At 32.6% G+C, this 12948-nt stretch overlaps 2 protein-coding genes across 3 annotated transcripts; one reads left to right on the top strand and one right to left on the bottom strand.

Annotated features, from left to right (window-relative positions):
* Positions 1–642: 642 nt before the first annotated feature.
* Positions 643–3477, top strand: LOC129899174 (auxin-responsive protein IAA14-like). 2 transcript variants are annotated; one of them, XM_055974019.1, is made up of 6 exons: positions 643–694; positions 800–1020; positions 1556–1782; positions 2372–2507; positions 2712–2773; positions 3169–3477. In XM_055974019.1, exons 2-6 carry the CDS (start codon positions 809–811, stop codon positions 3204–3206), a joined length of 675 nt encoding a protein of 224 aa, XP_055829994.1. In that variant the 5' UTR covers positions 643–694; positions 800–808; the 3' UTR covers positions 3207–3477. The 2 variants fall into 2 exon arrangements, with proteins under 2 accessions (XP_055829994.1, XP_055829993.1); XM_055974018.1 differs by having other exon boundaries at positions 646–1020.
* A 6360-nt stretch (positions 3478–9837) lies between these two features.
* Positions 9838–12662, bottom strand: LOC129899175 (40S ribosomal protein S15). Its single transcript, XM_055974020.1, has 4 exons — positions 12558–12662; positions 12316–12461; positions 11699–11756; positions 9838–10218 (listed from the first exon to the last, which is right to left on the bottom strand). The coding sequence occupies exons 1-4, from the start codon at positions 12558–12560 to the stop codon at positions 9970–9972; spliced, it is 456 nt and encodes a 151-aa protein (XP_055829995.1). The 5' UTR covers positions 12561–12662; the 3' UTR covers positions 9838–9969.
* Between the last annotated feature and the right edge of the window lie 286 nt (positions 12663–12948).

The following is a 12948-nucleotide window of genomic DNA, read 5'->3' as shown; positions in this document are numbered from 1 at the left end:
TAAAAAAAGTTTTAAATATCTATTTTAAATTTTGATAAATAAAAGAATCCCTTAAAAATTTACTTAATATGAAATCGAGAAAGTATCTATTTTTTAGAATCTAGAATGGTGGAGCCCTTTAATTAAGGTGTAACTTTTGCAATTTTTGGTGTTTAGTTCAGATTTAGTGTGTTGCTATTTTTAGAATTGATTAAATTTTTTTGATGTTTATGGTTAACTTCTTTTCAAAGTTTTTGTCAGAGAACAAAAGTATTCTCTTTTAACAAACTTAAAGAAATAAAATTTTAGAAGATTAACTACTTTAAATTGAACTTATATATGATCCCTATAAAAAAAAGGACTATTTTAATCACTTTCTCCTAGACCACTGAAACACAGAGAAAATCAAATAACCAATTCATAAAAAGTGAAATTATGAACCTAAAAAGTGCAGCAGATTAGATTATATATTACAAGTGAAGGAGTACTTTTTATATTACAATTAGTATTAAGTTAAATTCCTAACCCTTCTTTTGATAACAATAACATGCCTTGTGATATATCCCAAGATGATCAGCATACTGTGCATGTCCACTTGTCACCAGGCCATACGCTGGAACATCATAGCAAAAATTAAAATAAATATGCACATAATATCCATGTAAATGCTCCCCTTACTTTGCTAGCACCACTACATTATTAATTCCAACTTTGAGTGAGTACATTCCCTCTCTCTCTCTCTTCAATTTTCATAGCCATAGCCTATATAGTATCATCAATTTGCATAGTAGAGAACAAAAAGAAGTGTTTTTTTGGGCAGGAAAATATAATGGACTTGAATCTCAAGGAAACTGAGTTATGTTTGGGGCTGCCTGGTGGTGGACAATCACTATTAAGAGATCAGAATATTAAGAAAAGGGGATTTTCTCAAACTGTTGATCTCAAACTCAACCTTGATGATAGTACTACTCCCATCAAGAATATGAACACTCCTCCAAAGGAAAATTCTTCCAACAAGGACTCTCTCAAGCCACCAACTAAGTCAGTCTCTTTTTTTTCTCTTTACATAATATTCATGACATATTATTACTTCAGTCAAGTCTAAGTACTTACAAGTTATGGATTCAATTGAGGATACAACCCTATATTATTACTCCCTCCATTTCATTTTATATATCTTAGCTGACTAGACAAAAAATTTAAAAATCTAAATAAGAGTTTCAATCTTGTTATCTTAAATTAAATGTAAATTAACTTACTAACTATACAGAGATGACATTCTTTTTTATTAGTAGAATAAAAAAATAAAGTAAGATAAATAAATTTTAACAGAATACACTAATCAAGAAAATATAAATTTATATTATTCTTACTAAACAAAAAAATTCCATCACTAATCCGTTTGTTACACCTATTTAACGACAGATTAACGATGAATTTTGAGCTCATTCCTTCTCTCTTTTTTTGTAGTGAGGGTAATACTTTAACTCACCAACCAAACATCGAAAAACAAACACAATTTCCATGAAAAATGAATTTCGTCGTATCAAAAATTTAATTTTTTTTTAAATTACAGGGCGCAAGTGGTAGGTTGGCCACCAGTAAGATCTTTCAGGAAGAACATAATGTCTCAAAAAGGCAACAATAATGAAGAAATTAGTAAGAAGGGACAAAAAACAATATCATTTGTGAAGGTCTCCATGGATGGTGCACCTTACCTTCGTAAGGTGGACTTAAAGATGTACAAAAGTTACCAACAACTCTCTGATTCTTTGGCCAAGATGTTTAGCTCCTTTACTATGGGTATGTCCATAATTTCCTATTCCATGTAACTTATCTGCACTGACAGTATATAATTATTTAACATCATTGGGTTATTATAAGTTACTCAAAATATACTAACATATGTGTTTTAACATATTAATTAGTTATACCGAAAATATAAAACATATCCTTAACTAACGAAAGTTATGGTAAGAAGTAACTTGTAATTAAGTACACCTCTACCATTAATTTGAGGTATTAGGTTCGAATTTAAAAGTGACATTTTACTCCAAAATGGTATTTTCCGGTGTCCATTTGAATTAATCAAACTCCAAAGCAGATATCAAACGATGGGATGAAAATAAGATCAGGATCTCTAGATTTTGTCAGCGGCTCAAGATCATGCCTTTCTGGAATTCTTTCTATTTAGAGATGTTATAATGAAAAGTTTCACTATTGCTAGACTATAGTTATTGCATTTTCAAAAGAAAAAAAAAAGAAGGGAAAAAGTTAGATCTTAGTATGATGATCATATGAGTGATATAGCCTAGCTTTTTACTGGTAATAATTAATTTCACTAGGTAGGTTGTTAATTAATTAATTAATTGTATATGGTGTATATATGCAGGTAATTATGGGTCCCAAGGAATGATAGATTTTATGAATGAGAGGAAACTGATGGATGTCCTCAATAGTTCTGACTATGTACCTACCTATGAAGATAAGGATGGGGACTGGATGCTCGTTGGAGATGTACCTTGGCAGTAAGTTCATTTTATCGATATTAATTTCTATAATTTCATATGCGAACTTCAACTGCTAACATATATTGCAGGGTAAATTAAATTAATTTTATTATAGAGGTTAATGTTAGATGATAACTTTTGGCGAACACAATTTACAATTTTCATCTTACTTGATCCAACTATGGCTATGGCTAATTTCTGCGACATTATGGTTTGATGCAGGATGTTTGTTGATTCATGCAAACGTTTACGCATAATGAAAGGATCGGAGGCCATTGGACTTGGTATGAGTTTTCCTTTCTTTTTATATTTCAATAGAATTAATCCCAGATATATTATCTCTCTTTTATAAAGCTTTGCAGATTTTTTTTGAGAAAAATAATATTTATAACCCTTGGTTATACGAGTATTTGTCTCGACTACCCTTTATACTTGAAAGAAATATTTGGAAACAAATTCCATTTATCAAAATGACTAATATTTTGTTAGAGTGGGTCAAAGTCCCACATTAGTTGGGAATGGGCCGGTGGTCTATTTATATGGACTTGGACAATCCTCTCCCTCGTGAACTAGCTAGCTTTTGGAGTTGAATTACGCTCATGTGTCATATCTTTACATATTTGAGACCGGATGAATTATTTTCTCGATTATCCCTAAACAATATTTTCTTGAATGTCAGCACCAAGAGCCATGGAGAAATGCAAGCGCAGGAGCTGAGCAATTAATTAGTTCAGCAACTCATGGAGACTCAAAAATATATGTTGATGAAGAATGAAGCTGTCAATTTCCATGATGTCTGTATTTTTATTTGATAGTCAGTAGTATATATATAGAGAGAGAGATAAGTATCTTTGGACATCTGTAATTGGACAAGAAGCAATAAACGAAAAATATACTATTGTCTGGCTTGTTTATTACTAATAGGCTTCGTTTAATTATTGTCCCTCAGTTTTTATTATTTTTCTTTTTCTTTTTCGTGTTCCAGTTTGGATTACCGTTGTTACTGTTCTCTTCTTGATTATATATTTTCAGTATGGATTTCCACTATTATATTTGTTTTAGATATTTAATATTTAAGATATTTTACTTAAATCGATGATTTGTCGAAAATAACTTTTCTATCTTTTCAAAATAACGTTTTCAAGATTAAAAAAAAGGGCAGCCCGGTGCACTTAAGCTCCCGCTATGCGCAGGGTCCGGGGAAGGGCCCGACCACAAGGGTCTGTTGTACGCAGCCTTACCTTGCATTTTCTGCCAGAGGCTGTTTCCAAGGCTTGAACCCGTGACCTCCTGGTCACATGGCAGCAACTTTACCAGTTACTCCAAGGCTCCCCTTCCCCGGACCCTGCGCATAGCGGGAGCTTAAGTGCACCGGGCTATGTTATTGTTATTTGGCTTGCTGTTCTTGTCCTCGCTGTCTTAGTGGTTGAGTGTTTTATTCCTTCATTTAAATGATGTTCCTCCTCTTCTTCTTTCTGTTAACCAAAATTTTCGTGTCATGCATTTTGATTATTTTAATTTATTTTTCGTATTATTTAAAATCAATAGTAATTATTTATTATCCTGAAGTCTATGGTTTGAGGGAACAAGGCCATGTGCATGTTGATGCGGGATTCCCCGTTCCCGGTCAATTATTTAATGTTTTGTTTATTTAGTGCAATTTCCATTATAATTAAATAATTCATATTTGGCTGGTACATGTAAGGGATGGAACTCCAGCTTTAATGAGCAATTTTTCTTTGTTAATGTTTAGTTTTCTATGAACTTAACTGATTATATTTTTGATTAAAATAATTTTTCAATTACTGCATTACAATTTTTTGAATTATATTAATACTAAATTATTCTTTTTAGTGAGATGAACACTAAATGATTCTTTTAGTGTTATATTGGCCACTTCTCTATTCAATTTAATTGTAAATATTTAATATCTGATAATTTATGGGGCCAACATTAGTAGGCGTCGTAGAAATGAAATGGATATTGCTCCAAGTTGCGTGGTACAAAAATATAATTTAAGAGGAATCGTTGTCTCTGTCGATCTCAATAGTTTTTTTTACTATTGATTGTAAGCAAATAAATAATTTATTTTATAAAAAAATCTCAATTATTTTATACTTCTATTATTGAAGAAACTCATGATTTTGTGTATCAAATAGACTTTACAATACACTTAAAATTCAGATATGATATAATTTTACGTGAGAAACTAATAAAAAGAATTGTAGTACGCCCATTTGTGGACGAACTACCTTTAAAATTTTTGTGATGTGTTTTAGGGTGAACTAACAGGAGTTAACTTTTTTGTCTCAATTCACCCACAAATGAGCAAAATGTCTATTTTGATCTGTGTTTATAGGAAGGATCCTTTTGATATATATCGCTTAAAAAGTGTTCTTTTTGGAATCGGACTACGTAGAGTTGTAAATATATATATTTTTTATGAATAATTTCTTAAGGGAATGCATAAGGAAAATGTATAAGATGATGGGAGCAATAGAAAAAGATTCAATGTCTTTTTTTGAGTAACAAGTGATGGTCAATTGAATGTACATTTCAAGAGTTCTTTTTTGGGTAATAATACATAAAGAGTTGACAACACACATAAAAGAGCTACTATTACTTGAAGAATTTAATGCATTGTTTCCTCTCCTTCAATTCATTCATACCCAGGGGCGGACCTACATGCAGCCTAGGGGGTTCATCCGAACCCCCTTCGTCGAAAAATTACACCGTATGTATAGAATCAATTTGTTGGTTTATGAGTATATATTTAATAATGAACCCCTTGAACACAAGCCAAAGACTTGGTCCAGCGGTAAAGGGGTTCACGAAATTGCAAATTTTGGAGCTAAGTCTGCGGGTTCAAGCCTGGGTAGCAACATTTTTTTTTTCATATTTTAGTTTCAGCCAATTTTAATTTTTACTTGCTTAATAAATGAAACGTCCAACCCCAATATTGTAATATTAAACTATATTATATGTGTTTAATTATTTTACATTAATATTTTAGAGCACAACATAAAATGAATTACACTTTACAATAAAAAAATTTCTATTTTTATAAAATTAAGTAAAAGTTATAACTTTTTTTGAGTTTTCATATTTAAAATTTTAAAAAAAATTCTCTCATACTCATTTTAAGTCAAACATTTAATTTTTATTTGATTAAGGAATAATATGATTATAAGTAAGATTAAATAAATAGGATTGGATTTTGGAAGTATTCTTTTATCCTTCTACTACAGATTAGTGACCACAACTTAAGAAAAAATATGCCTTTAACGTACAAATCAAGAATTAAGAAAATCCTCATTATTAAACTTTCATTTAATTATTTCTCTTATTTTAATATATTTTTTTGGATAGTATAATCTTTTGTGTTCCTTATTTAGTTTCAAAAATTGAATAATGTATTTATACAACAATGACGGCGACAGAATCCATAATTAAAATTTTAAAAATACATTTTCTCATATTAATTTTAATATTATGTCAAACGCGTACTTTCTCTATTTTATTGTTAGTGTTGAGCTAAAGTTGAATTTTATCTAGTTTCTTATATTTGATCCGACCCGTTCATATATGACCCGATCCGATCTGCTTATTTGTGGATACTATTAGCGTGCTTACTTATTTTTTTGAACCCCCTCGATGAAAATCCTGGTTCCGCCACTGTTCATACCCATGCAAGTATTTTTCTTGGATCAGACAATAGGAAAGAACTATATATGTCTGGTGACAAATAAAAATAATTACAATCTTTTGGACAGTGAAAACCGGATTTTGAATATTCTTTTACTAAACATTAAAAGGATCACCTTCTTATTTCTACAATAAATAATCTCACTTTTACTTTTTCCAAACAAACTAGAATTGAAATTGAAGAAAAGCAAGACACAAATATCGAAAATATAAGCACTAATCAGACGAAGTAAACCATATTCCTCAAGCAAGCACACGAAGTGAATTATTTAGGCAACAAAAGTTTACACCCAAAATTTCAAAAAGAGAATGACATAAAAAATAATTCAGAATTGATAACTTTTTAAAATTTTATTAATTAATCTATTCTGTGTGATTAAATATATTGTAGATATTTCTAAACCATCTCAATTGGTATTTATTTTTCTTTGATATTGGTTAGATTTGGTAAGATTTTCAAAATCCTATATGGAAGTGCATAAAGATCTCAATGATGATAGAAGATCTCATTCCAATACTTAACTTTTGAAGTATTTTTGTGATTTTATGAATGTGAGATATTCTTTGCTTTGCATCTACGTGTACATACAAGTTTCCGTAAATATATAACTAGTACATACTATATTATATGTGTGACATATGCATTATGTTCACATATAGTAGGGGAGTATTAATTTTTATTGTGAAGTACCTTTGCACATGCAACATCGTCTGGTAGAAGACTTCAAGAAAGCCTCTCCATTCACCCATCCACCCCACCAAGCTAAGAGAGAAAAAAAAAACTTTTAGTGATGTTTGCTAACTTCTTTTTAGAGTCCGTTTGAACATTCGATATGAAATCTGATGTGAAGGTGAGGTTTTGAAATTTTAGGATGTCACATTGATAAATTGCATATCTTTTTATAATAAATATTTAGAATATGAATATACTTTTTTAAGCATACTTCATAACCCACCCCACTCCAAACAATTTCTAAAAACTAGTAAAATTATCAACTTGATTAATTTACCTGAAACATCAAATATGCTCTAAAAGAATAATATTTCAAATTAGATAATCAATGTCATAGATCAAACTATTAAAAATATTTTTTCACTTTATTTGGAATTTTTGAAATATGAGTTGAAAAGGGAGTTGAGTTTGGTTATACATTTTGCAAATAATAGTTGATACTTTACCTAAAAAATGAAATATAATCTAAATGAGGTGCAGGTACCTCATCTTGCCGCCAAAACAAGAAGTCTATGAACATGAAAATTATAGATTTTGTACATGCAGTACTCAATAGATAATAAAGGATCCTAATTGTCTTCCTTGTAAAGGAGGGAAACTGAAAACTTGTCTCATTAGTGAAGCTTGTTGGTGTCACTAAATAGAGTCTTTTCTCTACGAGTAAGGCCTCAGTTTTCTTCTCTAAAGCAATGTTAAATACTCCATGTATCAAACATTGCAAAAACAATAATAATATTGCTTGTTCACTTCTAATAACTCCAACAACCCCACTTGGCCACAGATTCCATGACCAAACATATCCACGTTTGGCACGAGGATTATTCAATTCTTTTGAGGGAAATCTTTTTACTTTGTTTGAAAATTAACATTTGGTCGTGAAAATTCTAAACACAACAAGTTGTATTTGGAATTTCAGGAAACGCCGAAAACTTTGTTTTTCGCTTTTCATTTCAACTGCTTTTTTTTTTTTGAACTTTTACAATACTATTGTCTATGACTGTACATTACTCTCTATCAATTATCATACAAAATAAAAACTCAATGACTAATTCGGAGTCTCATCCCGCACCTGACAACTGAATCGGGACTCAACTTTCGAACCAACACTCAACCTCGACTCTCAACTTAGGACCCGATCCAACACTTAATCCAAGACTCGATCCGAGACGCGACTTCTGACCTACGATTCAATCCGACATTCGACCTTGAACTCGACTCGAAACTCAACCCTGACATCCGACCTCAACATCTGACCCCCACACTGATCTGAGACCTGATTTCTGACACCAACTCCTGACCTAGGACCTGATCTGAATTTCAGATCAGAACTCGACTTTGGACCTGAAATTTGACCCTGCACCCGACTTTCGAATCGGGATCTGACCCCACCCTACCTTGACATCCGACACAAGACCCAACCTCTATTTCCGACTATTGAGTCAGCCTGACTTTCAACCCAGATATTCGACCTCGACATTAGACCCTAGACCTGACTTGCGAACCAAGCTATGACCCCGACATCCGATCCCGACTTCCGATCTAGGATCCGATCCTGACTTCAGACCTAGGACTCGACTCCAACTCTTAATTCGGGACCCGACTTCCTAATCAGGACCTGACCACGAGATCTGAATTTTGAATCGGGATTCGATCCCAACATTCAACCCCGACAATCTATTACAGACCCACTTTAATACTTGACTTGGGACACAACCTCGATTCTCGAACTGAAACCCAACTCCGACACCCGATATGAAACCCCACCCTGACACCTAACTCGGGACCCAACCCTGACACCCCACCCGAAATCTTACCTCGATTGCTAACTCAAAATCAAACACTCAAATTGAGATCTGACCCAAGATCTAGGAGTTCGATTTCGAATCATCTTGAATTTAGGAAAAAAGATTAATGACGGGAGGTTCTATCTCATTGAATTGTTGATTGAAACTTTGCCCTTTATTGAAAGACTCTAAGATAAAATTATCATTTACCTATTTTTTAAAATAATTGTTATTTAATTACTATGCAAATATGTAGGACTTTGAAATTAATTAAAGTTATAACTATTAAATATTTACTCATTAAGGATACCAAAGTCGTTCAATATTTAATGGATATTTTGGTCAACCAATATTATAAAATGTGTAGAAGTTTCCTACTCATAGTTTACTTGAAATAGAGTTAATGTTAAGCTCCTAGTGTTAATAGAATAATATGTATCCTGCAATAAACTTAGTCCTAATAGAAATATGTTTTGTTTAGTCCTACTACAAAATACATTTATACCCATTAATAATTTCTTAGATGAAGGAAATTTAAACTTAAAAGGGCAAATAAGTAAATCAACTTTTAGTGGATATTTTGATCAATCAACATTTATATTCATGCTTTTATAATAATATAGATTTTATTTTTTTGAAATGTTATCCTAATTTTTTATAAAAAATTTACCCCATTTAAATAATAATTTTGGTATTTCACTTGTTCGGGCCAGATGAGGTAAATTTACCCTTCTTTTCTCTACTTTGATTAGAAGGAGAATTCATCAATTCCTGCATCCTTTTCAGTTGAACAAACTTGTATTAGATTTGTATAGTGGAGAAGTTTGCGTTTCTTGATATTTTTCTTTTGATTCCATCGGTGCTGGATGCTCAAGTTGAGATTCAACTAAATTTGAATTTACTCCAAAAAGTTTTACATAGGGTGTAAAGCCCTTTCAAACAAATTCAACTCTCTATTGAGGGTTTGAACTCAAGACCCTTGGTTATGGAAGAAAACGGATTTATCACTTCACTACCATTTTTTTTACTGACTTCTTGATTTGAACTCGTGGATATAGAGAATAGCAAAAAAACAAAATGAAAAAAACTTGAGCATTTAAAAAGAATTGAGTCTAAGACACCAATGTCATGAAAAAAACAAATAAAATTGATATTTATCAGCTGACCACAGCTATTACAAACTCAGATATTTTCATAATGGAAGCCCTTCATCAAAATTCTAGCAAAAAACAGCACAAAGATAACCTAACATGCCATATTACTTCAGAGGAATGAACCTTGATGAGTGAGTAGCACCAATACCGGGTCTTCCATGCTTGACAGGCTTGTATGAGATTGAGAACTCAGCCAGATAGTGGCCAATCATCTCAGGCTTGACCTCAATCTGATTGAATGTCTTCCCATTGTAAATACCAATGACACTTCCAATCATCTCAGGAACAATAATCATGTTCCTCAGATGAGTCTTGACAGGCTCTGGCTTCTCACCTGGTGGAGCCTCGCGTTTCTGCATTAAAATGCTCAAATGAAAAAGGTAGCAGACCAAACAAAGCACACGATATCATATATGCAAATGGAACTCATACAAGACTGGAGAGACATAAAGATAGCAACACAAATAAATCAAGGGAACTGTCATTTCAATAGAAAAATGAGGAGAAAGAAAATATAGGGCATGTCCTCACTTGGCAGCAACCTCAAAAAAGCAATGCAGACAAATCCTCAAAAATCCAACTAAAACACACTATGACACAGAGTTTTGCACTATACATAAAATCTCGCTGGACTACCAGCCAGAGCTAAATTTCAGGAGAAGTGCCAGTCAAGGTGATTTATTGTTCAACCTTATGATGCTATCGACATGTAACTCAGTTGAAAGAAATTTCAGCCTCAGCTATTAAAATTTGCAGGGCAGTGAACCGAAAGGAGCAACTAATTAAGGTTCTATTGAATAAGTCGAAAGATCAAAGGTTAACAAAAGCAAATTCAACCAAAAACAGAAAACAAAAATGATTTTTCCCTCAACTAAAATCCACCAAGTAAGCTTTTCACATCAAAACTGGATTGCTAGTTCTCTAAAACCATCATTAGATAAATGAGCATGCCAAAGAAAATCAGACTTCAAAGAACCAACCAGCAGTTTCTTTTTAAAGAATGCTTTAAACAAACTTTTAGTACATATGTTCAAGCCTTTTTTATAACTCCAGCATTGGGAGTTTACACTAAAGATGTTTTACCTGGCAGCCACAATACCTTATATGATCTTTTCACAGTTGTATTTAGCTTATCCATAAACATGGGCAGTTTTTTATATGTAAAAGTTTCACTGATTTGCATGAAGAGATGAATAGAGGGTTTCATAATCAGGTAGAGAAATTTATACATTGGGGATTATGCTGATTTGAGTACAAACATGCCTTTGTTTAGCAAAACTTAAGGATTATACATACTCCACCGTAAAATCAAAATTAAGTACAGTTCCAGGATCAATCTTAGCATAGTGCCAACCATAAGCTTTTGGGATGACAGATTTCTCATAGATAGAACTAAGTAAACAGAAGTAAAAGATACATGTAAAATAGAAGGAAAAAATTGAAAAAAAAAATAAATCAAAACACTTAAAAGAAATGGAAAAACAATATGCATGATCCATCCAATAAAATGTAGACCATAAGTAATCCTCTCCTCGTGAAACCCATTTGTCATATCAATGCTAGGCAACCATACAAAAGACTACCTTTGCTATCACAGATCATTAAAAGGAAGCTAGATACATTTATGTACAACTGAATGACTATCTTAAGCTTCATCAAATTCTATGATGTAGCATTCCAAAATATCTGGCCGCCAAGAAGGGTATAGAGCAACTACTAAAGCAGTAATATCAATCATAACACATATAAAAGTAAGCTACTAAACATAAAACGAAAATAAATTCCACCCACGGGAAAAGCAACTGAAAAGGGACTGATAGTTTATATGCCTACCGCCTTGCGCAGCTTCTTGATCAAGGCCATTGGCTTCCTCTTCAAACCTCTCTGGAACCTACAACAAATAAAAACCACTTTACAAGAAGCATCAACAAATATCTCCACACATCTGAGGAAACTACAGGACATAAGTTAATGCTCACTCTATTTCAATTTGTTTATCCTCTTTTCCTTTTTAGTCCGTTCATAAAAAGGTCTCTTTATTTTTTGGCAACTTTTTAAATTTCAGTTTTACACATAACATATTTAATACCACGAAATTAAAGAGCATTTTAATACATTTGACATATCTTTTAGTTTAAGACCACAAACTTTAAAAGTTTTAGTATTTACTTTCTTAAACTAGATGAAATAGAGGGAGTACATATCAAACTAAACATAGTCTGAGTAGACAGTAACATAAAGCTACATCAATAGTAGAGTTGTACTCTAATCCATGTTATAAATGAATATCAATTTTGACAAACCAAACCTAAATAGGAATCAAGTACTAAAAAAACACTTGTATCAAACAATTCATTTTTGTACACTAAAAAGTCATCATGTCAAAATGAAAATGTTAAAATTAGCAAGCTAAGGTTATGGTCAATATTCTCATGTGAGTCTATACAAACCTTCTACGAGGACGAGCGTTGAAGAGCTTGACGAGCTCGTCAGTGGACATGTCGAGCAGAGAATCGAGATCCACACCTCTGTAGCTAAACTTCTTGAACGTCCTCTTTCTGGGCTGTCCTGCTGCCACATCGGTTTCAACATCCGCCTGCAAAGCAAACAACAATGAGGAGACAGAGGTATATACAAAAGCATCTGAATTGACACAGATAGAGCGAAAATGTGAATGTTTGAAGATAGTTACCATGGTTGTAGAGATGGAATAGTCAAGCTGCAGGGACTAGGGTTTTTCGCAGCCGGGAAAGGCAAACTATATCTTAACAGGGGTGAGAGATTTTGGTGTTAGAAGGGCTTTTTGATTGATCCGGTATGTAATTGGCCCATTGGGTATAAGCTGCAATAGGCAGGCCCAGAAGTTTGGTCCAACATTATTCAAGTAAGGGAAAATTAGCTAATTAGGCAAAATTTATAATTTATTCATTGAAAATAATTAGGGAAAACTACACAAAATGGACCCTTTAAACAAATTATTTACCATCTCATACCCCATCCCAAAATAATTCCTTCCAGTACCCATTCGTCCAAACTAATTACCCTTTACCCCTTTTAATAATTTTTTAATTCGCGTGCTGACG

Source organism: Solanum dulcamara, chromosome 8 (assembly GCF_947179165.1).
Source record: "Solanum dulcamara chromosome 8, daSolDulc1.2, whole genome shotgun sequence".
Classification (NCBI taxonomy): Eukaryota; Viridiplantae; Streptophyta; class Magnoliopsida; order Solanales; family Solanaceae; genus Solanum; species Solanum dulcamara.
The sequence above is the reverse complement of the archived record's forward strand: the minus strand, read 5'-3'. Positions and strand labels throughout refer to the sequence as shown.

Coding starts and splice junctions, on each gene's coding strand:
- LOC129899175 (XM_055974020.1), bottom strand. Junction 11,757..12,315: donor AACGCTCGTCCTCGTAGAAG/GTTTGTATAGAC, acceptor TATTTGTTGTAG/GTTCCAGAGAGGTTTGAAGA. Junction 10,219..11,698: donor TCAAGAAGCTGCGCAAGGCG/GTAGGCATATAA, acceptor ATTTTAATGCAG/AAACGCGAGGCTCCACCAGG.
- LOC129899174 (XM_055974019.1), top strand. CDS start 809: ATGGACTTGAATCTCAAGGAAACTGAGTTATGTTTGGGGCTGCCTGGT. Junction 1,021..1,555: donor TCTCTCAAGCCACCAACTAA/GTCAGTCTCTTT, acceptor TTTAAATTACAG/GGCGCAAGTGGTAGGTTGGC. Junction 2,774..3,168: donor ATCGGAGGCCATTGGACTTG/GTATGAGTTTTC, acceptor CTTGAATGTCAG/CACCAAGAGCCATGGAGAAA.